The 27,467-nt window shown below is 40.9% G+C and overlaps 2 protein-coding genes across 2 annotated transcripts; both read left to right on the top strand.

The window, feature by feature from the left end:
- Nucleotides 1–1,102: 1,102 nt before the first annotated feature.
- gpd1l (glycerol-3-phosphate dehydrogenase 1 like) lies at nt 1,103–13,071 on the top strand. Its single transcript, XM_054621754.1, has 8 exons — nt 1,103–1,236; nt 2,264–2,438; nt 2,667–2,807; nt 6,897–7,035; nt 8,382–8,494; nt 10,216–10,452; nt 10,585–10,691; nt 11,451–13,071. The coding sequence occupies exons 1-8, from the start codon at nt 1,193–1,195 to the stop codon at nt 11,545–11,547; spliced, it is 1,053 nt and encodes a 350-aa protein (XP_054477729.1). The 5' UTR covers nt 1,103–1,192; the 3' UTR covers nt 11,548–13,071.
- Nucleotides 13,072–15,739: 2,668 nt separating this feature from the next.
- tcaim (T cell activation inhibitor, mitochondrial) lies at nt 15,740–25,897 on the top strand. The gene is made up of 11 exons (XM_054621792.1): nt 15,740–15,791; nt 16,395–16,503; nt 17,335–17,467; nt 18,271–18,421; nt 18,503–18,758; nt 20,047–20,169; nt 21,069–21,166; nt 21,775–21,866; nt 21,961–22,193; nt 23,105–23,236; nt 23,632–25,897. Exons 2-11 carry the CDS (start codon nt 16,469–16,471, stop codon nt 23,855–23,857), a joined length of 1,479 nt encoding a protein of 492 aa, XP_054477767.1. The 5' UTR covers nt 15,740–15,791; nt 16,395–16,468; the 3' UTR covers nt 23,858–25,897.
- Nucleotides 25,898–27,467: the final 1,570 nt, after the last annotated feature.

Here is a 27,467-nt window from a genome sequence, read left to right as displayed (position 1 = left end):
GACACAAGTGGAGCTTTACTCCAGCCTGCTGTGACTCTGTTTACAGACTGGAGGGATATTCCGACTGTTTCACTGCGGAGCTCTCTCTCTCTCTCTCTCTCTCTCTCTCACACACACACACACACACACACACACACACACACACACACACACACACACACACACACACACACACACACACACACACACAGTCTCTCTCTCTCGCTCTCTTTCTCTTCATCTCACGCTCTCTGACGTTATTGCGTTTTTTATTTTGGAAATCCCGGGTTGGTCACTCCCCCCAGCCCGGGATACTCCCCCTCAGCCGGCGACAAGGGATTCAGTAATGCAGTAAAACCTCAGAGAACCTCACAGGCTGAGAGCATCCAAACCTGGGGTCGTCTTTTATGTGATTCCACCAATCTTAAATAAACATCACGGCGACAAAAAAAACAACTTAGATTTATCAGAAATGATATGCATGGATAGTATTTAGAAAATATGTTGGATATAGCCCATGTTTTTCCTATTTAACATGAAGGTTTGGAAAAGTGTACGTTGGTGCTGACTTTTATTATCAACCGTAATGTTAGGCTATAGTAAATACAAATATATAATAATAATGTATATTCATTTTTCCACCTTTTGCAAATGTGTTCTTTTTAACTGATTAAACAGTATATACCCAATAATTAAAATAATCTACAGAGGAAGCAACGGGGAATCCAACTACAACTACTTCTAATGCATGTTATTGTGATGACCCAGTAAAACCTGTTCATTCCCCATGAAGACATTCTGTGTTGTGTCTGAAGTAGCTTCAGGTGTCAATACATTCTATGCATTTAAATTACATTGTAGTAGCCTATTGAACATAGTTTGTATTATATTATCTTTACCATGAAAAAAACCATCTCTGCTGTATAAGTATTTAAAATCATAACCATTGTTCATTACAAATGATGCTATCCATTATTCAGCATTAAGTCACCCTGTGTTATGTAATCTGGAGGCTGCCGTTTACGTCAACATACATGGAAACTACAACTTCCGACAGGCTTGCGTGAGCGGCACATACTATGAGGTCATCAGAAGAAGACGTCGGCTCGAGGATCGAAGCGTCTAGCTGCCTCTTCTGTAGCCCCACGTCCATGCTCTAACCGGCGGAGAAGAGTCACTGGAGAGCTCTGCTGAACTCAGGACACCTTCAGCGATGGCCTCTCCGCTCAAAGTCTGCATAGTCGGCTCCGGAAACTGGTAAGCTGTCAGGCGGGCTGGGAGGATGAGGATGAGGATGCGGGACATGATGAGGATGCGGGACATGATGCGCTGCTGGGACCTGTTGGGGTTGGGACTAGTTACTTTCTGATGTGCTTAGTGCTTAGTCTCGACAGATTTGGCGCCTAAACTAGTTACCGTATAGCGTATCCTCTCTTCACGTGATCAAATTGAGACTTCACATTGGACAACATCAAAACACATTACCCAGCAATCATTGCTTATATGCTTATGACAAAAATACCAAAGACAAATACTAACTAGTTCATTTTATTGATCGTTACTGACTGAAACCATGACAGAGACGGGCTTGCCTATTAGAGGATGTATACAGCAATGGCAGTGAGGTTATTGTTTTTATTGTAGCATGAGTTTTTTTCTGTGGGGACAATTTGAATAACTAAGAGCCCACTCTTTACCCAAAACGTAGTTGTAGGGCCCGTTCTCTCATTAGGACCCCCATCGACCCCTTGCGGCCCCAATGCAACCACACTGCCTACACTGTCTATATTTACACACCTGGTTGGGACATTACGTCTGTAAATGCATAGATTGTTGATGGTGTAGTTAAAAGCATGACTGGACACTGACAGGACTGGGTGTTATGTTAGTTACTATAGAGCGCTGCAGGGATGAGGCGTTTATTGTAGGTCAACCCGGAAGTTAGCGACTTATTTTATGTCATAGAGCAAAACTTAACACCTCCTGCGCTTGTGTTAACCACAGACCTTATTTCAGGCATCTAACCAAAAACACATTCCAAAAAAAAACATTGAATTCAAGCTAGGGAATCAGAAAAATACTGATTAATTTCTGGGTTTTAGGACTCATTCCTGCAGCACTTTATACCTACAACTTCAGGTGAGAGGTCAGAGGACATGGTCTCTATAAGATCTCACAGCGGCCCCCTGTGGTGCAATGAGCTCTCAGCGTACGGAGTTGGGGGACTGAACGTATTTAGCAAGTGAAAGCAAGCTGACCTCTTAACCCTCTGCCTTGGTTGCAGGGGCTCAGCCATCGCCCGGATTATCGGAGCAAATGCCACGTCGTTGCGTTTTGCCACCACGGTGAAGATGTGGGTGTTCGAGGAGAACGTCAACGGCAGGAAGCTCTCTGACATCATCAACACGGAGCACGAGAACGTCAAGTACCTGCCCGGTTACAAACTGCCTGAGAATGTGGTGAGAGAGAGCGAGGGAGGAGGATTACAATCTTCTTCTAGCTGTGATGAACTTTCAGTCCCGCTGTGTTCTGCAGAGCTTTGAAGCTGTAGGCGACAACATGTTGGTGGCTTTAAGAAACTATCATAACCACATTTAATATAGTTATATATCCAAAATCAGTGCTTACTGAGACTATTTGACGCCCGCCCCATGCTTTGTTTTGATCCCTTTTATTTTCCCTCACAGGTGGCCGTCCCGAAGCTGCGTGACGCCGCAGAGGGAGCTGACCTGCTGGTGTTCGTGGTCCCCCACCAGTTCATCAGGAATCTCTGCGACGAGATGGTGGGCTGTGTCTCTGCCAGAGCTCGGGGAATCACACTCATAAAGGTGACGAGACACGTCCTCTGACTCACACAGCTACTCTGCTTCACATTGCCACAAACAGCAAAGATGCTATTGCTGTCTTTAAAAATATACATCACAGTGGGCCTATATTGACTGTAAAGCTTGTTAGGCAGCTTTTAAAGGAACATTTCAGGAAGAATTGTGAATTTTGATAAAACCACTCTATCGCCGTCTCTTTTACTCACACACACACATCAAAACAAAAGGCTTAATGCTAGTTTAACATGCCAGAATGAAATCTCCCTATTCAGCACCATGGATAGCGCCACTGGGCCAGGCATGGCAAAACACTTCTTTAAAATAGCACTGTTAACATAAAAATAGGCTACTAGTCCCTTTGATGACCTGACAGTAAAAGTCTATTTCTGACTTAATTGTTTCTTTTAAGGTTTTTTTTTTAATGTTTTATTTGTGAAGTAGTATGAATCAGTATGGGGGGGGGGTAAAAAATGTAAAAAATACTTTCCCAGAGACACTGACATACAGACCATGCCAGACCCAGCTAGTGTCAACACATATTCAAGTTACAGTTACTTAATGAAATATAGGATCAAAGTGCAGACTCTCAGCTTTAATTTGAGGTTATTCACATCCAAGTTGGAGGAATGGTATTACACAAAATTGGATTGTAGATATCTGACATGGAAGTTTTTCCACGTTTTAGGATTTAAAGACATCTTGAATTGAGTTTTGACCAGCAAATGTAATTATTATGAAATTAAATTTCTAGTAGTAAGAATGTTATTGTGGAATTATTTTATTACCATTCAGACTAGTGACAAATACAATTTTGACCAGGAGAAATGCTATCATACATATCTAAAGTGTAATTACAGATAGGATGTGTGGATCACATGTTAAAAAAAGCTAGCAGTAGAACCCATCTGATGGTCCGTGTTGAGTTAGCGATGTCTCTGTGATGCAGATCTGAAATACAGTGGTCACAAGGTTGTTAAAAGCCCAGAGAACTGGGGTACAGGTTAAGTTCTGCAGTGAAAATTATTCTTTGTTAATATAATACCAGATTTAAACCTCACTTTTTGAGTGTGTTTTATTAAGACAAAAATCTTTTTTAACTCATTTGACATGTATTTAAATAGTTTTTTTTTATTTTAATTAACTGTTTTTGTGTATTTCTGTTTGCACGGTGTCTCGGCTTGAGGGGGATATATTTTCTATTGAATTAATTAAATTGAGATACCGGCCCACATTGGTATAATTAAGCATTATAAAAACTTAACTTAAAAGTCCATGTAGTTGGCAAAATAATGCCATAGATTTGACCACAAACACCTGTGTGAAACAGTTTTCATCAGGATCCGTTTTATGTTTGTGTCAGAAAGCGAAAGGGTGGCTCTAAATCTGGTGAAATCTTCTATTTATAGAACATATAATTCCTCTCACTCTTTGGCCTGTTTGGACGGTCAGCTACATTTCCACTGCAGCGCAGATAACAGAGATGAAAGCTCACACACACACACAGTCTCTCTCCAGCTTGTTTGTGTGTACAGTGTGTGTACATGTTGGAGGATTATTATTGTGGACGGGGCCATTATGGAGAGACTGGGTTTATATCCGGTTGGGCTTTAGGTGCAGTGGGACTGAGAGAGACACAAGGCTGTATTTACCCTCAATTTCCCTCAGAGGAGAAAGTCAGGAGCAAACTAGGCCACAGCTGTTGCCTAGCTGTCAGTTTTAAATATAACTAATCCTTCAGAATAAAAGCGTCATCTCAACAAATATAAACTTACAAAAAAAGTAGCACAAAAACTTTGCTCAGAAACAAAATTCCCTTAGCTCAGAAAACAGTCGATTTTCATGTCTTCATGAAAGTCACTGTAAAAGGAAGTTCTCCTCTTTTTTTTTTACCAAAAAAAGCAGATATCGGACACAGCACTTTAAATATAAATGTAGTTTTTAACTATATTTGGCCAAAGAATATTCAACGAAGTAGCTATAAGCTTAATACAAGTGACCACGGGGCAAAAAAGTCCTTCACATGCAAGGATGGAGGACTTCAGCACCGGACAGCGCCCATTCAGCCACATTTAATAACACAATGCCTCCAAATGTAGAACTTTTGGATCAACTTTTAAAGCAGTTCTATGGATTATTTTTCAAGCCATTTGATAATGAAATGCCTAAAAGTCTGATAGTTGCCAAGAAAAAAAATCATCCTGTTGACCATACCTCCTATTTAGTGTCTTATTGTTTTCCAACTGTCTTCATCATTCTGAAGCCATAACACTGTCTGATGTGACTATTTTTAAGTTAGATAACATTAATAGGTAGGGTAGAAATTTGGCATTAACAGCATTATTAGTCTTAAACAGGTCCTATTATGCTATTTTCTGGGTGCATATTTTTATCTCAAGTTACAGTTACAACATGTTTACATGCGTTAATGCTCATAAACCGCCTTGTTTTTCTCATCCTGGCTGTCCTGTAGCACCTCTTCTCAACCTCTCTCTGAAAGAGACAAACACAATTCAGCCCCGTCTTCCAGAGCGGTTCAAAACACTGTTGAAGCTGTCCGGCGAAATGCAGCGAACACAACATCAAGTTTTCATTGTACTGATCTGGCAAAGTATTAAAAATCAAATGTAGCCACTTTTTCTTCATTTCATTTGGCTTCAGAAGTCCAAACAATAGACATTTCCCCCTCGCAGAGCAGAGCACAGCGTCTTCTTGACATGACGGCCGCAAAAATAAAGAAGTCTTCCTCCGGAGCTCCAGCTCCGTCTCTCTTTTTTGTTGTTTGAGGGCAGGCCAAACAAGCGGAAGGAGTTTTACGTGACTTCCGTAATATTTAGACCTCATAAAGTCACAGAAGTGAAGGAGAGAATTCAATTGAGCCGTTTCAGGCAGCTCAGGAGCTTCTGAGGGGGAGGGTAACTCCTTTTAGGAGTGGACTTCAGGTTTTACACTCTACGGACCTTTTACATGTACAAAAATATAACACACTAAAGGAGAGGGGAAAAAGTGGAAAAGCATAATAGGGCCACTTTAAAACCTACGTTTTGCTTTACAATGCTTGAGTAGAGTTCACACAATTATTATTTTATTTTTTTCAAAGATTACTCTTTATGGGCTTTTATTGCCATTATTAGAGCAGCTGGAGAATGAAATAACAAGGGGGAGAGAGAGAGGGGATGACATGCAGCAAAGGTCAGCAGTCCCAACCCAATAATTAACCCAGGTCGCTGACTCAGCCTACTGGTTGAGCTAGAGGTCGCCCCCACACAATGAATGTTTAGACAAATCTTACACATTTGAATCCATGCCATAATGGGCTGGTCCGCCCCCTGTCCCAGTCCAAGCTAATTCTCTAATGGACAAACAGGAATATATATAATGAATCTGACTCAAGGAAACAAGCACCAAACACATCTGTCTACATGTTGGACTATAACTTTTCAATGTATGGGTTACTTTGTAAACACGAGGCTTTATAACATTTTTAATAGTTAAAAATGTAATGTTTTAGTGGTTACAGCGTTTAAAAATCAGTTTAATTTCCTCAAAGCACCAAGGCCTTAAAGTTGTTAAAATCAACTTATTAACACTTCCTGTGTGTGTGTGTGTGTGTGTGTGTGTGTGTGTGTGTGTGTGTGTGTGTGTGTGTGTGTGTGTGTGTGTGTGTGTGTGTGTGTGTGTGTGTGTGTGTGTGTGTGTGTGTGTGTGTGTGTGTGTGTGTGTGTGTGTGAGTGAGAGATGTGTTTGGTGTCTCTGTGTGAGTCAGAACCTGCGTCACTGCATCTGTGCTTCAGAGACACATTTCAGTCCAAATCAGGAGCAGAAGAGGGAGTCAGGTGAAGATGAAATGAAAATGTGAGGGATGAGAGGCTCTGTCTACTTTTCTCTTCCTCATCATGTTCTGCTGATGTTAAACCCCTGTGGTTATAAAGTGTTATGGCGTCTTAAGTTTAGAACACTATAATATGCATAGCGCTAACACCACACTAAGACGTGCATGTCGTACCCTCCATTTCCCCTCCACTCATCCACCATGTCTCAACCTCTTCCTGCCGTCTCAGTCTCCTCACATCCGTCTGTCTCTGTGTTCATTAGGGTATAGATGCGGGTCCTGGGGGCCTGAAGCTCATCTCTGACATCATCCGAGAGAAGATGGGGATTGACGTCAGCGTCCTCATGGGAGCAAACATCGCCAACGAAGTGGCTGCCGAGAAGTTCTGTGAAACCACTATTGGTAAGAGGGACACATGTGGCTCTGCAGTTACTCTGAAATTATAGAAATGTGTGGTTATAGAATAAAATATCCCATAATATGACTTAGAGCCTAACCAATACTGAATATTTCAGGCTGGGTGTAATATTTCAGGCTGATAGCTCACTGTGTAACACTTCATGTTGAGTTTTTAGTGCTTCCTCTGAACAGAAATTCTCAGTCCTGATGTGTGTTTTAGTTCTGTAAGCTGTTTGTTAGCTATACAAGCCTCTTTGACTGTTAGCTCTGTAAGCTGTATTAGCCCCATTAGCTGTTATCTCTGTTAGCTTTATAACCCCTGCTAGCTGTTAGCTCTGTTACCTTTTTTATCCCTATTAGCCGTTTGCTCCGTTAGTCAAACACACCGCAGGACTCTTCTGCCCACCGGCTGCTAACAGCCAACCAGCTCACCTCCTACCCACATGAGAAGACACTCGGTTCAGTTTGTCAGTTGCTAAGTGGTAGTTACACATACAAAGCCTTCATGAATGCAACTGTCTTACAGAGGCGCGCAAATCATGAGATGAACAATTCGCAATCTGTAGCGGAAACAAGACTCCAAACTGAAGCCGTTTTTCCAAAACCATCATAGATTTGTGATCACTTACAGACCCCTACCGGCCGGTTAAAAGTAGTGGGGTTCAGCAGTCAATGATGGAATATAACAGTCCTTAAAATACAGTTTCAGAATGTTTGAATCAATGTAATTACGAGATGCCCTATAGTATACAGTCATAAGTGAGCACCAATAATGTAAAGATGATGGGTCCAGTGGTTTGGGAGGTGAGCCTTGGAAAGACACAGAGAGGAACACAGTCACGCACACGGCCGAACACGTAGTCTCCTGGCAAAGATAATAATAATAATCCTTGAATATGATGTGTGCATAATGTGTACTTGCACTTTAGATATTTTGATAATATTTCAATACTAATATAATTGTTCTTTTTCTTAAGTAAACGGTCTCAATACTTCTTACACCACAGGTTATTAAAGAGTTCAAATGTGGTCATGTTCTATTTGTAGATGTGTTGAAGTTGACTGTGTGTCTGGATGTCAGTTTTCAACCTGGGCTGCAAAAAGCTGAGTATCTATTTTAGGAAGTAGGATTAAAAATAAATAGCAGGGTGAGGCATACTTTGTGTCTGTTTTCTATTTTTTAATGATTCTGTTTGAAGCAGAGTTCCGGACTATTTCTTTGTTCGTCAAGAAGCCGACAATTTGTACTGTTCACACGGTGCTTAATGGCTGCCTTAAAAAAATCCATAATATATTTAATTTTGTGTGTGTGTGTGTGTGCGTGTGCATGCGCGTGCGTGCTCTTTCAGGGAGTAAGATTCTGGAGAATGGCCTGCTGTTCAAAGAGTTGCTGCAGACTCCAAACTTCAGAATCACAGTGGTCGATGATGCTGATACAGTGGAGCTGTGTGGAGCTCTGAAGGTACACAACCACACTTACATACCGACCACAGATGAATCTGAGGAAACCGCTATTGCTGTAGTTATTGATTATTGTGTTACAGGGTTATTAGTAGTCAGAGCACCGACAGTGTTAGAACCCTGCTGGATTTGCTCAGATTTTTTTCTTTTCCGCCAAACGTCAATGGAACTAATGGGAAGTTTGCAAGAATGGTACATAAAACAACAAACATGATAAGCATAAGGGGCACTTTTATAGAGGCAAACGCCAAACTTGACATTCCACAACATATTATAAATCATGCTCCCCTTACTCACAGCTGCATTTATGAACAAATTTGATCCAACCCCTCCACAATAAACGAAAATTGAACAGTTTTTCCCTGAAATACCTTGAAACCGACAGCGTTATTGACATCCACCATTGTTTATTCCATATTCACTACAAATCTGACTTTGCTTTAGATTTTTTTTAGTCAACATAAAATGTAATGAAAATGACGCCGCCAATAACATTATATATTCTGCTATCTGTAGCTCTCAGTGAGACTTCTGCACCTGTTGACAGGTTGTTTGGCCAACTCCTCCTGAGCAAGCTGCTCCACCTGTCTCAGGTCTGATGGGTGCCTAATCCAGACCGCAAGTTCCAGCTATGTCCATAGATGTTAGAGACAATTTAGATCAGCACTCATAGAGGGCCTCTTCAGAATAGTCCAATGTGTTGTTCTTATCCATTCTTGGGTGCTTTAGCTCATTATCCTATTGGAGGACACATGACCTGCGACGGAGATGGCGCTTTCAGACACTGGGCAGTATGTTTCTTTCCAGAAAGATAGTATTTTGATTTAATTCAAAGCAGCCCCAAAACATCACCAGCCTCCTTCGTTTTTCACTGTAGGTATGATGTTCTTTAGGTATGGTATTGTTTCATTTAAAAGCTTCATTTCTGTGAACATACTGTCTATCTGATATGACTTGCCAAAAAATCTCCAGTTTTTGAGATCTGCCCCAAGTACATTCTCCCCAGAAGACTTGTGGCTTATCAACATGCGTTTTTAGTCAATTCCCCTATGGCTTTTTGACATAGGGGAATGTCCTCCTGGGTCTTCTTCCATGGAGCCAACTTTCTATCAAAAATTGACGAATGGTGCGATCAGACACTGACCTACCTTCACCCTGGAGTTCAGCTATCAGCTATCTCTCCAGCAGTTATCCTTGGTTCTTTTTCTACCATTTGTTAGGCCTGTCACAATAATTACTATATTGACTTAGTCAATAAAATGGACATGAAATTGATCATTTTGCTGACCTCGATATTGCCCGTTGGGTTCACATGTGTGTTTGTTAACATAAGAATGTCACCAACATTTTAGCCAACACAACGCCAGATTAAACAGCAGGGGTTTCTCTACAGTTATAAGACTTGGGCATTGCCTGGACATTTTTGCTAGTTTTGGTTGTCTAGTTTTGTTAAATTTAAGTTCTTTGATAAAAATACTTAAATAAAAATAAATAAAAAGAGTATCTGCATCTGACAGTATTCACAGACCAGTTTTTAGTTTTCTGTCCCTTTTTAGTATTCTAGCTTTAACGAAATTGCAGAATATAATAATGGCGAACTACTGGTCACCTTGAGTGTGATGACACAATCACTGTCTCAACTGCGTCGTTGACGATGCATTCAGGTGCGTGTAACGGCCTGTATGTAAATGTATGTGCTCTCTGTCTTCGTGTCCGGAATAGAACATCGTTGCGGTTGGCGCGGGCTTCTGCGACGGGCTGCGGTGCGGCGACAACACCAAGGCGGCCGTGATCCGCCTGGGGCTGATGGAGATGATAGCCTTCGCCAAACTCTTCTCCAAGAACGGCAGCGTCTCCACGGCGACATTCCTAGAGAGCTGCGGCGTGGCCGACCTCATCACCACGTGCTACGGTGGCCGCAACCGGCGGGTGGCAGAGGCCTTCTCTAAAACTGGGAAGGTGCGGCGTCTCGGTTTCTCCAGAGTGACTGTGAAACTCTTTGCATTAGTCATTTTCCAGGTTAAATTAATGTTTTCTCATGAATGGCATGTGTTTTTCCATTTCCATGACTTTATGTTATCCCACTCTTAGAGCATTGAGGAGCTGGAGAAGGAGATGTTGAACGGTCAGAAGCTGCAGGGTCCTGCTACCTCAGCCGAGGTTTACCACATCCTCAAACAGAAGGGCCTGGTGGACAAGTACGAATCTTTATCAACCTGTCTGTCGAAAGTTTTGTTTTTGCATTTAAGGGGGCTCCATGTAGACCATTACTCCAACAATGTTTAGAGATAAAGGAATAGTTTGACACGTTGTTGAGGAAGATGTTCAGATGTATGTAAACATCCAACTTATCCTCATACAATGGTTTGTATTTATATGAAAAGTTACTTCTCGTTTTTTTTTGCGTTTTCCTACAACTTTCCGGCAACATGTCTCAATTTACGCTCGTTACATTTATACAGTCTTTTCAAGATAAACTTTCGTCTTCACAGGAACTTACTTAGTTATGTTTGGCCAACAAAAACACTTACTGTAGTAAGGTTTTGGAAAAGATCGCTGTTTAGGTTAAAATAACTACGGAAGTGCCATTACTCAAGTACACAAGTTACGTTACAAATAAATCAACGTTGACTATCTGTTTCACACGGGGATCGAACATCGGTCTCCTGGCTGAAAGTTTGCTGTTTGTTGGACCCAAATGCCTCTGTTGCCCACCCGCCCAATATGGGCTCTTACTGTCTTTACACTTCCACTTTCATGATTACATGGATAACATACGCAACAATTTTGTTGGATATCTACGAACTACATCGCATTATTTTTCGTAGGTATAGCTACAAATGCTGGATGAGACCAGCCTGAAACATGGTGTCTGTGTAAAGGTCCTCAACTAGATGCATTTAAAATTGGGCAAGGCTTTGGCATGCTTCCTGATGCTCCCTCTCCTCTCTCCCCAGGTTCCCTCTGTTCACAGCGGTCTATCAGATTTGCTTCGAGGGGAGGCCAGTCCAAGAGATGATCTCCTGCCTGCAGAGCCACCCAGAACACATGTGATCAGCAGGTGGGGGTTCTCACCAGGCCGGAGGGGGGGGTCCGCTGAAAGGATTCACACAACATGTTCACACCAAGGTTTTGCATTAGGTACTAATGCTGTCAAAAAAAAAGACAAAGTCCTTAATCAATTCAAGTTAAACTGATAATAAATAATTAAATGAAAACAAAGGATTTTCCACATTTCCAACCCTTTTAAATTTTTGTAAACAATGGAGGAAAAGTGATCTCAGTCTTAAAATGAAAGGAGAATCAGCCCTCTGCCTGTCTGCTAGATCTCACCTCTTCCCCTTAATCAGAATATTCCCTCAAATAAGAGCCAAGCTAAATTACTTCTGTTTACACTAAGGTCACCACTGACCAGACTCTGGTTTTCCTTCTCAGTCATCAACTACAATCTTGAAGCAGTACCTGTTATTATAACAACAAAGCATTCTCTCAACATTCAAGAGTTTTCCAAACAAACAAGGACACTTTTTTTGCAGTTTGGGTAGACTGCAGTGTCGATAATTCCATGCAGAAGAAAGTGTGATTGCAACTGACTGACACCAGAAAAATCGAATCTAACTCAAATACCTATATTTATATTGTGATGGTATTATAGGGTTGACCTTTGGTGCTTTTACAAAGTATTTCCACATGAGATTTTTGATAATCTTTAGTATTGTAAAAAATAATGACTGAGTGGGAAAAGGCAAATAATCAGCCCAAGAACAGACAACACCTATTCAATAATATGATGTCTGAAATCTAAGACGATGTCTAGTCTCATCCTGTTATCGATATAATATCAATGTTTCCAGACCCTATTCTGATTTTAATTCTGCAGGTCAATGGGGCTGTTTATAAGATATTTATGGGATCAACTGTGTGTTGTTTTGTGTTTCTTTTATCTGATATCTTTTTCACCTGCTGATGTTGGCATAAAGTGCCTGCCCTTTTCCAAAAAGTTTCTAATGACGGCTGCTCACATGGTTCCGTGCAAACAAACTATCTAGTGGGTCAGATTCGTATCGGACAGGTTTCCTAGGACACTTAATGGAACCCAACCATCCATGCTAGCAGTTCCACATGTGCTTTTCCTGCTTTATAAAATTCAAAAAGTCTTTGTTGTTGGAGCGTCATGCTGCTACCACTCTCGCTATTTGAGTCTGTTTGGCCAAATATCCGTCAAATTAAAATTGTGTTTCTTCATATATCCAAGGCTTTTCCACAGGTCAGTTTTGGATAGAGTTTTGTTTTATTAATTCCGTTTCTGATGCACTATGGTGACAACTACCTGTTCTACATATTTTGAGTTTTCACTGCTGCCCCGAACTACAGCTGTCACAATATCAGATTTTTACTACTTGATTATCGTGGCCAAAAGAGCTCACGCCATTATCGAGATATCTATATAAAAAATATAAAAAAATGACAATAATGCTTTGAGTCAAATTCATCTTTAAATTTCATCTTTGTTTACCTTGCGTTTTGTCTTTTGGCAAATTTATTCCACTCAAAACTATGGGTGTGGGGAGGTGGAGAGAGCGCCTGTAACCATAACTATATATATATCTATATATAGATATATATAAAATGGTTTGAGTATATCAATATTATCATTAGTGTACTATTAACATTATATTTACAGTTAATCCTTTATTATCAGGGTTATTGTCAGTACTGATATACCTTTAACCCAAACCTTTACAAATAATGTTTATCGCCAGGTTTGTGACCAAATGTTTGAAGTGGAACCAGTGTTTTCTTATTGTGACAGTACAGTGGTTTTCTGTAGAGTTTCTCAAATATCAACAGGCAGCAGCTGTCCACTACTTGAGACGAATAACAGATACCAACCACTACAAGCCAGTCTGCGTCGTTCTGATGTACGTTATGTCCTGCAAAAGCACAACAGCAATGAACAATGCATTGTGACTATTGAGAAGATGAGGGCATTCACTCTGTGTTAGTATTTTTATAACCTCACAGGGTTTGTATTTATACGTTATAACTGCCACTCAGGTGAACATACAGTAGTGTTGAACATATCAAAGGAATTACTTTTTTCCCCTCACAATACCCTTCTTGGGACATCTAGCACCAGAAGTTTAAATGATTTGCCTCTTAGATGTATGTTAATACTGCCTTTGGATAAACCAGCATTAGCTCAGTGTTAAATATATATTAGGCGTGTTCCTGTGAGCTTTTTCTTTCTAAACTGCCAAACTGTTGCCAAGTAAGAAGTAGTAAGTTGAAGTATTGTATTGAGCTCTTTTCTGTGACTGTTTGGTTAAGTGTCCTCTCAGTCCAGTTGGGTCTGTCACAGAGGCTTCCTGTTGAGAAGTTTAGACAATTCTTATTATCCTGTAAAAGTGAAATGTGTACTTTTGAAAACATGTCCATTAAAGCATTAATCTCACTTTTGTGTCCCTTGCACTAATGTTTTTTTGAGTGTCATCTGATAGCCGCCTCCTGTGTGTGTGAGTGCAGTACCCAGCACATGGCCCCAACAAGTTTTCTCTGGGTCAAATAATTCGGGTCTAACACATGCGCGGTAAAATCTGGTCAGCACTCTGTAACCCTCCGAAGGTCCAGTCAGGCTGTCTTGTTTGCTTCAAGGCTATTAAATGAAGGCTGAGACACGTATTCTGACCCCAATGGGAGCTATAGGGTGTGACACATTCACAATGTGACTGGAGCAGCGATGTTGGAGGGATACAGCAGACAGTGCTTTCATGATTTATAATACATAGAATAATAGCCGGCCTTGAAGGTGTCCCATCAACACTTTGACAGACAGTCCTATCAATCTTTCTGAATATAGCCGGGCCCCTTTAAGAGACACAAAGTAGTGAAAGAGTTCATATGAACTCAAATTAAAGGCAGAGTGTGGTATCTCACCTGGCAATGCCCTGCAGCCCTCTTCACTTCCTGGTTTCAGGGGCTTTTTTTGCCATCAATCTTCAGCAATTGATATACACTCAGTTGGACTGAGGTCACATGACTCCCTTTGCCAGAACGTATTTGGCCACAAAAGACTCTTTGGTAGCCTACACATACACACACACATACAAGCACAGACCCCTTTCAGATGTCAGAATTGAGGGAGCTGCATCCGACAACTTTCTTACACAGATAATCCACTCTCTGCAATGGGATCTGCAGACTTGCATTTAAAGCTGCGTTGCATCTATGCTCATGATCGCTGATTTATTTTCTATTGTTCTTGATATGTTTGTAATGAGCTTTTTCAAGATTGGGTTGCTATCAACAAACACACCTAAATATTAAACATGATGGAGGGCCTGTACTCTGTCTTTTACTTGAATATGTAAGCCAGTCCACTAAGACTGTCATCACCCTACAGTTAGATAATGAACTTTCAGGATTTCTGTGCTTCAAGATTAGATTCAATGGGTTAATCAATAAGTACCATGTAAAATTAAAACAGATGTATAAAATGAATCCTTGTAGATTAAATAATTTACATACTAAGACCCATACAACCAACACAAAAGGCAGAAGCATGGAAAAATAAAATGATGGAATATTATTAAGATCATTTATTAAGAACCAGTTTTGCAGGTCCAGCCAAAGCTGTTATGGGACTGAAAATAAATGATAGAGATACTCAATAGTATCAGGCTCTAAAAGGCAAAAACAGCAGCGAAGTAATAAATAAATTGAGTACTTGCTTGTTGTTTCTACATTGTTGTCACATGTTTTAAATGTTGTAGACCTTGTAAAGTAATTTAAGAAAAAAAAAACTCAGCCTTTCTTCTTACATCTGAAGCCTGGTCTAGAAGTGGCATTACTTCACGGGTTCAACTTTGAAAGACTTAAATAAAAGAAAGAAATAAGATTACAGTTATGAATATAGTACAATATGTGCGTATGAAATTCTGTCTTAACAGGTCATTTAACTGGTCATCTTTAAAGAAATAAATAATAATCATACCCTCCAATGTTTTTAATCTGGATGAAATCTTTACCCTATGCTGCTGTAAACCTGCAAATTTCCACGCTGCGGGACTAATAAAGGATTATTTTATCTTATCTTATCTTATCTTATCTTATCTTATCTTATCTTATCTTATCTTATCTTATCTTATCTTATCTTATCTTATCACTCGCCGCTGACCCGTAACGCTCCTCTGGGTCCAGCAGGGGGCGGAATGGCGCGGCCGCTTCGTCAGAAGAAGTAGTAGAAGAAGAAGGAAAAATGGCAACAGACTCAGTCAAGTAAAGCTAGCGGTCCTACGGTGAGGGCAAAGAGTTACCCTGCTGTTTGTTGTCAGTGGCTAATTTAATAGCCACCCTTACATGTAACCTATTTCTACCTCGCTCTAGGTGGACTGTAACAGTTGACAGACAATCCCCCCCCCACACTGTTAATGCTTGTTATGCTAACTAGAGAAGCTAACAGGAGCCATGTTTTGTAGCTGTCATTGAGTAGAAGTCACAGAACGTAAACAAACAACGATACAGCTCTAACCTCAACTTACCCAAAACACCGTGACACCAACTTTTGCAGGGATGTTGCTTTCTATTTTAATTTGAAAAAGTAAACTTACTGGGGTAATTTAGCCTTTATTAGACATTTATTTTGTTTCGTCATACATTGGGATACATACAACTCCTATGGCCAAGTCATCAAACACAGCAGCTAAATATATAGTAGCCCAAACTGCTAATTACTTGAAAATGTCGTTTTGAAGGTTTATTTCTCATACAGATAAACGTTAATATTGATATCCTCTTTGGGGAGCAAAGTTAGAAATGTTCTCCTGGAAGTCAGAAGTTCCTTTGAATAAATGGATACTCCTGAAAGCCGTGCTGTGTTAAATCATGTGCTTTGATATCAGGACTGCTGATGGACCGGCTGCAGAGGCCATGATCTGATGCTCATCTGTCGACTGCTGCTAGACTTGCATCAGCAATGTCTGTCCACTCCCTCCTGAGATACAGCATCAGGTAACACTGCTGTGAGAAGTTGTATGATTGGACTTTGTTCATGGTATGTGTTGTACTGTAGCTTTGTCATTTTAAGATGTAAGCTCATCTGATGATGATAGACGAAAGGCCAAGACTAAAGGATTCATCAGTGTCTGTAGCTAATTTCATGCCAATCCATCTATATTTAGTGTTGGGCAGACATGCTAAATGTTTCTCTACTGTTCTTTTTTTGACCAAATAGTCAACCAGATGACTCGGTGACATTATTTCACTTTCATGTTGTTAGATGAACATTGAAGACGAGTTAACCTGCAAAAACTAGAATACTATATACATTATGACCTTTACTGTACACAATATAAATCTTGAAATTAAAGTTTCTGTTTACACAGTAGTAAAATAGTAACTACAACGTGTATTGAAACAAAAAAAGCATCATTAAAGTGAGGATACACTTAAGTTGCAACAAAAATCAGGGACACAAATTTGTCACCTTTATTTAAACTAAAGTAGGTCATTTGTGTGGATGATTTTGATGAACAATTTGCCTTTAGATTAGTTTTGGAGAATGAAATTAATTCATCGGGCTTAGGATAGTCTCTCTCTTTCTCTGCCAAAATATAACAAAAGATGTGTTTTCATTTTTATTGGATGTTGTTGTACTTTGTTTTAGCTCCATTTGATTTCATTAATTTGCAGGTTTTATAGAGTAAACAACTGGTTGAAAAGCAAGCGCTAGATTGATCGAATATCAACATAATCATTAGCTAGAGAGCTACTTAGACACTAAATGTGACAATATCCCCACCAATGACTGATAGTTAATTTCCATATTTGTTTCCTCTGCAGGCTGAAGAGGAAACATGTGGCCACGCATTTAGTCCATCAGAGAACTCTGTCAGGGGCAGATGCTGTCAACGCACTCAGACCGTTTTATTTTGCAGTCCATCCTGACTTCTTCGGTCAATATCCCAGGGAACGGGTAGGTCTGTTATGTATCATGAATTGTTTGGAATCCAAATAAATAGAACGTTGTAAATAGAACAAATATATCATCGGTAGACTAAAGTAAGGCATGTCAAGGTGTTCAGATTGTCAGTAGGGCAGCATGCCTTTGTGTTTGTAGCAACAGGACAGCACAAACACAGGCCCTGTTCAGACCTTGCATGACATCTGTCTTTGGTGATCTGATTACAAGTGGGCAGCTTTATGTAGAGGTGTGAATGTACCCAAGATGCAATGAGATCCGATCACTCTGATCAGATTCTGAAGTGGTCTGGTGTGGCCAGCTTGCACACAAATATGCCCTGGGCCACATTGAAGGACCACGGGGTCTCACTGCACCGCCTCCTGTGATTAGACAGGCAAACAAGCACTCTGCATGAGGGAGCATTACCTCTGTGCACTGCTGTAACCCTGTTGATACAACTGTATACAAATTCTCGAATATGGAGGATATCACTACAGATATTCTGTAGTGATGTCCTTTGCGTTGCAAATTCTGTTGCATTGCCATGTGTTTACTGTGTGTTTATCTGCATATAGAGCGGGGAAATGAGATCCAGTCTCAAGTGGTCACCCACATTCTAATGCCAGGTGTGAACTGATGTTCACAAAGCTGTCTCCATCTTATCGGATCACCCAAGCAGCATGATAATGACATGTATAAACAGGGCCACAGACAGTTGTTGCGTTTTGCTGAAGGACTGCAGTCTGTCAGAACACAGGACTAATTATCAACAAGACATTTGTGGACTGTAATGTTCAATGTTATCCTGTTCACAGGAAGTAAATGAGAATTCATTAAAGAGGCTGAATGGCTACCTTGACAACCTGCAGAAGCCCGGCTCACGCTCAGCTCAGCCAATGAAGCTCACTTTTTATGTCCGGGACACAAAGGACAGCAGCGATGTGCAGCAGGACCTCCTCGCCTCGGGTACAGTTTACCTAAACTCTGCTCATAATATTTGTGAGTTATTTTTCTTCGAATATAACAAGCTCTCGTCTGGTTTCACAGGGTTCAGGTCAGTGAGTTTCACCCTGCACACAAACGACATCTTGAGCACGGTGACGAACGTGTTGAGGTCCTGCAGCCTGCCAGTGGAGCACATGAAGGGACTGAAAGCAAGAGCAGAGACTTCTAAAGGTCCACCTGAGGCGGGGCTGCCTTTCTACAGACCCATCAAGTGGGACAAGAGCTACTACACCTTCACTGGATTCAGAGACCCTGAGGAGGAGCTGCAGCAGGCCAGGAGAGTGGAGCCTGCACTCCTGTTAGTAACACTGAACCTCAGCTCTGCAGCTCAACTCACATGCATACAGTACATAACGTAGAGCTGTTTCTTACATGTCTGTCTGCTGGTTGTCCGTCTCTTTGTTTCAGCAATAGTCTGGCAACCTGTTCAGGGTCCCCGCTATTCTGAACAGGATAAGCAGATAAAGGAATACTAATAATCTTAGTATCACACTAGTATTACACTATTGTTAGAGTGGTGGATGCAAAGGATTCTTTATGACTCCATATTTGTTTTAGCGTTTAGCCTTTCAAACATCTCCTCTGCCGATATAAACAGTTTGCTCTCCAGCTTGTGCACACAAAGCGAGGAACGCACAGACGAGTTATATTCTTTAAAGAAAGTAATTTTTTTATTATTGTGATTTAATCCGATTAATCACTTTATTAAATTATTATTAATCATTATTTCTGTCTCTGTAGTTTAAACAAAAGCGACACCATATGTTAATCACTGCACTTTAGAGTTGTTGTTACAGCGTGTGTTTTTGAACTTTGCACAGAGCCCAGCTTACTTTTTTCCCCTGCTTCCAGTCTTTATGCTAAGCTAGGCTAACCGTTCTGTGGTCAACAGCCATGATACTGATATCCATCTTTTCATCTCACTTTAGGAAAGATAGTGAATTAGAAAGTTCCCCTTAATGTAGAACTAATTCATGGTATGAGGTGTGCCGCCCAAAGTTAGTGACCGCTTGGATTGTACACACTACAAGCACTCATGCACTAGAAAAGTAAACTGGATGCTTGTCTGATGCACTGTGCATATCAACTGTATTATTCCTTTTCCTAATATTGTTAGTCGATCAAACACATTTTATTTTGTTGAGTTTTCAAGTTGTTCCGCCAATAACAAAAAAAAACAAAGGTGCTCCTCTTCCCGCTGTCAGGAAGTTGGCATCATTTTTCTAGTGCACATGTGTGGAATGTGTCTACGTCTGAAAACCCCCAATTAGAAGCATGATTGAATCTTTAATGGGTCTGTCAGCTGTTTGATACTGAGCAGGTAGTGGACAGTGGGTTTGTAGAGCTATTTTACTGAAAACAGCTGCCAGCTGCTACTGGAAGCAAACTTGATGGGAGCTCCTTAGCAACAATAGTAAAGCTTTGGGCCGTAAAACCGAATCAATGAGCTAAGACAGGCTTTAAAGAGCCGAGGGGAACTGCAGTAGTGGAGATTATTCCACGTGGGTTTGTCACCATTAAAAATATTAATTCTAATAGTTTTATAGAATTCTCAGATTAGTTTCATATTTTCTTTTCTTTGTCAGCTTGTGGCTGAGAAACAACGAGCCCAAGGCGACGAAGAAGCACAGTGCTAGTCTTCCTCGGAGAGAAGAGCTGAACAGACTGAAGAAGGAACTGTGTCACAAATTTGATCTGTCTGATATCAGGTACACTCAACTCCACAGTTTACCCTACCACTAACGGCTGTGGGAGCTGCTGACAACACTGCACCACTTGAACATGTCTACTCATCTGTCTGAACAATCTGATGAGCTCTGTTGTTGGCGAAATAATCAACAAACGACCAGGTCAAAGGTCGTGGCCCTTTGGTTCTCAATGGAGAGAATAACTACTAGGGCTGTACCGAACAGTTTGAGGCTTCAGTCATAAACGTTGACAATGTAATTCTTAATCAATATTCGAATGCTGGGCTACACCCATGTTATTAGTGTTACACAATTTCTTTTGAAATAATGGGGGCTGCTAAGTATTCTTATTGACTTGTGTGATGAAAACATTTCCAATAACTCCAAAGCATTGTAAATTTCAAAATGTATATAATGTTAGATAGATGTAGTCCTATCCAAAATTCACAACATGTTCTTATTTAACGAAGCATTCTGCATATTTGTTGGCGTTAAGCCTTTTTAAAAACAAAATTTTCACTGCGACCAAAAAACTCTTTGCTCTCCGGCTTGCTGCACACAAGGTGAGGCACGCCCTGACAAGTTATACTAATTAAAGTAAGTTGATCCCATTGAAAAAGATTTATCATTTAATTCATTCATTCTGAGGATTTTTGAAAAGCTTAATATCATATCCGAATATGGAAGAAAATGACATTCGGTACAGCCATACTAACTTCTTATGTCAGCGTAGTTTGGATTTGGGAAAAGGCTGTTAGGAGTCGACCCTGAAGCTTCTTCCTCTGCACTGTGAGTCACTGCAGAGCATCATTTAAATAACAGCCTAGTAAAGGTTCTTATGGGGACTTGGGACTGTGCATAATGTAGTAAGAAGCTGTGTACATATTACCATGATGATGACGTTGGTTTCTGCGGTGCAGGTGGCAGCGTAGCTGGGGAGTGTCCCATAGGTGCTGTCAGCTTCAGAGTCTGAGCCGACTGTCCCAGCAGAACCCAGAGGCCCTGATCAACCTGCAAGGTAGAGAGTCTCACTGAGGACACGCAGGGCTGCATGATTATAGTCAAAACGACAACCACGATTCATTTTGAGATCCCAATTATTTGTTGATTTTAGGGACATGATCATTTATTGCACTTTCATATTTAAAACAACAGAGCACTACTTTCACTTCCATGTTGTGCTTCATTCCTGCCAATCTCAGAACCCATCTGCTATCGGTCTGATGCTAGATGCTATAATTCTAGGGATTTGGTGTAGCCAGCAGATATTTGTGCCTGGAATTTGTTTTACGTGCATTGCTCATTGTTTACAGTTCAATTAGCAACAAGAGATGCAAGACTAGAGTTGAGAGACGACGTTAAGGACCAGATTGTTTCACAGTAGGCAGTGTACAAGCTAATTTTATACCAATAAAAAGATAAATCATTGTCAGACGATAGAGTGCAGCTCCCTGTTTGCATTTCAGCCAATGCTTTCTCCCTTTTTCAGCTCTTCACATCAACTGTTTTCCTGCATTCACCCAAAGCCTGATCCAAAGTGATTGGTCAATGCTTCTTGGAATACAAATGTGGGTGTGTAGAATTGGTGAACTCACCTTTAATCTGCTCTTCCACTTTCCCTTCCAGGACACACTGTTGTGTTTGCTGACCAGTCAGGGATGAACGCCTCTGGACACATCATGCTGGGAACCATGGACGTCCATCATCAGTGGACCAAAGTAATGCAGCTGTGTGTTTCTGCCACCTCGTGTTCCTCGTGTTCCAGGTGTTCCTCTTTGTTTTCTGACCCGTCCTCTGCCTGTGTGTCTCCAGCTGTTTGAGCAGCTGCCCAGCTATCGCAGCCTGCAGCAGCAGACGGACTGGCTGAAGGAGAGGATCAGCTTTCTCCTGGGTGGGACTCAGGTGGTCCACATGGAGAGGCTGAGACCGGTCCAGTCCATCACCGAGCACTACAGCACCCTCAGCACCTTCCACAAGAGCCTGATGTCCCGACACCTCCGCCTGCACCCCAGGAGCCTGCAGGGGCTCACCATGTTGTTGGAGAAGTACGCTGTCCCGTAACCACCTGAACGCCTCAAACACACGACACACTGCTGTTTATTTTTATTAAGTAGGACATTGTCATTAGAGATGCATTGATAAATCGGCAGCCAATCAGAACTGGATGGTTTTCAGCTGATCGACAATGACAAGTGAATAGCTTATGAGTCTCATATTTCATATTCTTTTTTGGGATAGTTTGACTTGACACACAGCTGCACAGACAGTAATGTCACAGCAACACACACAAATACACGCACACACACACACACATTTTATATTTTCCCTAGCACAGTTCTGCTTATAACGTTAACAGAGGTTACATTCACTGGCATTATTATACATTTAATTCTTCGAATGTGAATAACGCGATCTAAGCAAATGTTAAAAAGTCAAATTTGTGTTTTTGTTGAGAAACTTGAATGTTTTCTCAGCAACACAAATATATGTTAGAGAAGGTATTATGACCTGTTTAACTTCACAACACTTTTGATTTAAACAAATATTTAAATATAGATACTATCATTTATTTCCTAATCTTTTGGAATTGTGTGTTTTTATGCAAATAACCACTAAATATGACAATAACAAAGTAAAAGGATAACACTTAGAAGTTCTGATGGTTCACACTGACTATTAGGACCGGCATTAGTGCATTACAGCATTTTTAGCTACTGCTAACTGGAAATTAGCAGTAGCTAAAAATGCTGTGATGCACTGCATTACTTAAGTCATGTGCAATTCTCTCTGTATAGGTATTTGTTCCTACCAATTGGACATAAACTGAAATTAAATTTAAATAACTTTAAAAATGTGGTGGTGAAAAATCTGAATCAGCAGGTCATATCTGAAATGGGAATCGGCCATGAAAGTTGTAATCTGTGCATCTCTAATGGTCGTTTTGTTTCATTCACAGTGACCGCTCCAACCCCAGTCTTCATGAGATGGGGCACTTTATTATCCCCACCAACTCTGACCCTCCAAAGCTACAGGTCTTCCTCCAGAGCCACGCCCCTGAGGCCCGACAGCGCACCCAACGCAGAAAACAGTGAGTCAAACCATTCTATTGGCGAGAAACTTGAATAAATACAGTTTTTTCACTGCAATGATATTAGTCAGAAAATATAGACCTGTTTAACTTGTTTTGTTTTTAACACGCTGGTTTGGGAGCAGTACTTGGTATCGGCCGATATGCGGGTTCAGGTCACTCATTTCACTCAGTGGGTTTGACAATGGAACAATTTGTGACAGAGCTTTATAATTATACGAATGTTTTGTGACGGAACACAAAAGCAAAAGACTGAACTTAAATAAATGAAATGGAAATAAAAAGATATTGTCTGTTTACTGCTGTTCATCTTTGTTCTGTAATACGCCTCCTCTTAATGGTACATCATTAGCTTTGTTATTGACACATATACATATATTTGTGTGTGTATCCAGGCTGCAGGCGGAGGAGGAGGCGGTGGTGAAGCTGTGTCTCCAGAGTCTGTCTCTGAGGAGTCTGTCCAAGGAGCCCAGTGTCAGCTCCACCCAGATGATCCTGTGCTGCAAAAGGCTGGTGGAGCAGCGCTCCCCCCTCATGCAGGGCCTCCACATCTGTGTCTCTCACTTCTACTCAGTCATGCAGGACGGGGACCTGTGTGTCCCCTGGGACTGGAAGAGCTGAGCTGGAGGGACACGGTCCGTCCAAGAGTTGGAAAGGAGGTGTTTTTTTGTTTTTTTGTATAATGTTGTTCAGACAATTTTAACAGGATGCTTATTTACATGTCAGGTGTTCACAACAGATTTTATACCTGTAATGCTCAAGGTAACCTTTGGAGAAAAAAATCACGTGTTTAGTGGGTCATTCAAGCTGACCGACAAGAAGCACTTTATCCTCTTACTGGAGAAGCCAAATAGGAGAATTTGAATTAAAGCTAAGGTCAGTGGTTCCCAAGCCAGGGGGTGAGGACCCTTCAGGGGACATAAAATGATTGACAAGAGAGAGACAAGACGGAAAACATTTCTGCTGCATAAAATTACATTTTTCCCCCCAGATTTTTCTCAAATATTTACTCTTGTACTTAAATACTGAAGTATTTGACCTCTTCAGGAATCAAAATTGAAAGTTTAAGAAACAAACCACATGGTTTGATTGAATTGTGATAAGTGGGCGGTCACAAGCCAAAACGGTTGGGACACACTAGCACAGGTGCAATATTTTTTCAGACCAGGGCCTTGACATGCACAGTTTGACAAAGTGACTATTTTTCTGTTGTTGGGTGGAATGCACTAAGAAATAATTAAATAATGGTTCTATTCCTAACATAAAAATGTAAAACAGTGGGTTGGAACTCACTCTGGTTGAAGGAATGACTTGAGCAGGTGAGCGGAGCTAAACGGAAGTAAACAAATTCCCTAAATTCACAACATGTTTTTATATAACGAAATGTTCTGCTTCAGTAAGTATTTGAAACACAGCACTTTCACTGCTTTCAAACCCTCCTGCTCACTGCATACAAAGAGAGGCCTGCATTGACGAGTTATTAGAGAAAGGGGATTTAATTTTTAAAAAGTCATTTTATCTTATGAATCACTTTATTCAAGGGTTTTTGTTTTTCTAGGGTGATTACGTCATTAAATATGATGACAGACATTCAAAGCTTCATCTAATAACCTTCATAAAAACTTTAAATGTAAAAAAAAAAAAAAAAAAAAGGAAAGACGTACGGTAGAATTGAGTGTAGCGGGTTGAAATCTGACTTGAGCACTCTTGAGCCGCTTTGAGAGGAAACTAACAGCTCTGTGAGCGAGTAGCAGAAATTCTCTCCTTTCCACTGTGCTCATATGCCCTGACTAACACTAGACAGGCTCAAGGATTCACCATGATTACAATGAACTACTCTGTACCAAGTCCGACCATATTAAGTTCTCATGTTCTGAACGGCCACACTGGAAGGCAGGGTTTAAAGCCTGCTGTCTTAGGGAGGGGCGAGACACAATCAATTGTAAATATGTGGATAACGGCACGCTTCCACATGTTTTCTCACCTAGAAGACATTCATGGTGTTGCACTCAACAGTTCACGTCAGAAAGTGATAAAAGCATTTGTGTCAGGAATGAAAAACAACTGCTAGTGAGGGGAGTTCAAACCCAGCTTACTTTCACACCTGACCCATCAGGCCGTGAAGATCATGTAGTTGTCAGAGTGTCAGTATCACAAAGTACAAACATTGTAGTTCTGACACTGGAGTGGTGTGGGGGGGCCGCGGTTTTAACAAGCTGTGAGCTTGTAATAATACATTTTGCTACTGTTGTAGTATTAAAATGCTGATTTAAATCTGAAAGTCAAACTGTAATTCTATACATGTGAATATAACTGTAATTTATATTGTGATCATGAAACAGACTTGTTTCTTAGCAGACAATCCAGGAAGATTAACAAAGACTTTCTACAGTGTTGTGTTGTCACGTTGTGTATAGAGGAGAAGGACTAACCAGGACTGTGTGATCCAGCATGCGGACTTATATGTGTGATGATGGACTGCTTCACTGGATGGAGATGTTTTGGACATGTTGGATTGTTTCAGATGCTGGTGTGCAGTCTTGAGTCCAGAGTTCTCATTTCGCTTGAGGCACTGTTACCGTTCTGCTCCCACACAGGGAGGTGGGGTTGAACTTTGTAAAGGTACCGTGGATGTGAAACAGATTGTTGCTCTCAAATAAAAGTGCTAATATCACACCTGAATGTTTATTGTGACATCTGTCAAATGTGAGAAAGAACTGGACTGGATGGATGGGCAGTTAAATAGGCTCTTTGTCTATGGCAGCTGGAGTGTGTTGATTCTATGACGCATTTCTCTGGCTGAATCTGACCAATCCCCAATAAACCAGCCCCCTCCAGTCAGGGTCTGGGAGCGGTTTAGGAAGGGACCAAGTCTGCAGTGACCCAAAGCTGGAACCGCTAGCAGTCGCAAGAAACACAAATCACGATAGTATTGAAAGCATGGTAGTAATGTTAGTAATGTTGCAGAGTTTAAATTCATACCAATAACTGCAAAAGCGAAATATAATCCCGTTCACCCCACTGACATGTGCTGGTTCTCACTGACGGTGCCGTAATCCTGCTTCATCGCCAGCACTAGTAGTAGTAGTAGTAGTAGTATAGGTAATGTATATTTCCTTACTTTTCCCCCATGCTTTACCTGAGCTCCCAACCTCCCTTTCTCTCTCTCTACTCCACCTTACTCCACTATGTATGTGCTCATTTCTAGTCCGACAGTGAGAAACACACATGCACCAACATCAAATCAACACAACTTGACAAAATAGATCACCTCGTTCTTTGACTTAACTTTTGTAACCGTGCTGTATTCAGTGTTTTGTTGTACTGTTAATGTTCTCTCTTTTGTCTTGCAAATAGGGGAAAAAACAAGACTGGCAACATCACGGTGGCGCGTAAGTAATCATAAGTGGTATCACATCTATGTGACCACAACATCAACAGCACATGAGAAGGCTACGCTCCATGAACGCACAAATAAAGGAAATATCTTCAAATTGTCCACCTGGACTCAAGGTTGAACTTACTAGATTCTGGTGGTCAAAGTTCAAGGTCACTGTGAGCTCTCGTCCGTCACATTCTCGTGGAACGCCTTGAGTGAATTTTGTCAGATTTTGCACAATCAATCAAATACTCTGTTCATTGATATCAATGATAATAAAAGGCAAATGGAGGCAAGATGTTGGGAACATACTATAGTTAATCTTTAATAATGTGACTTTTTCTGATCCCATGCACTTTGACCACAGCACTACAGACCACAAAAGACACATGTGGGGTGTTTAGACTGTGGTGGAATCGTTGAGCTGTGATCCTGTCCATAAATGTTACCGGATCATCTCGTCCTGTTGGATTCACAACACGCGTCTCCCTTCCCGAAACATCAAAATGCAATCATGACATTGTTATTACATTATGCACTCTTATTACATCACCAGCAGTTCTTACATTATGAGTTCTAAATACCTCAAGTCCCAAAATGTTCCTCCAGCTGCAGCAGGACATTTAAAGATCTGGGATGTCAGGGGCCAAATTTGTTTGTTAGTGTGGAATGTCATTCAGGAACTCTTGACTCACAGAGTCTCTGGGTGGTTCACTGCCCTCTGAACCGGTGGGCTCCTTGAGATGCTCCTGAACTACTCATGAGTTCAACTTAACACACGCATCTGGTTAAAAGGGGCAGCTTTAAACAACAGGGTTACTCCTCTTGGTGGACTGGTAGTGTGGTAGTGAC

Source organism: Anoplopoma fimbria, chromosome 20, assembly GCF_027596085.1.
Source record: "Anoplopoma fimbria isolate UVic2021 breed Golden Eagle Sablefish chromosome 20, Afim_UVic_2022, whole genome shotgun sequence".
NCBI lineage: Eukaryota > Metazoa > Chordata > Actinopteri > Perciformes > Anoplopomatidae > Anoplopoma > Anoplopoma fimbria.
This window is presented reverse-complemented; position numbering and strand designations above follow the sequence as displayed.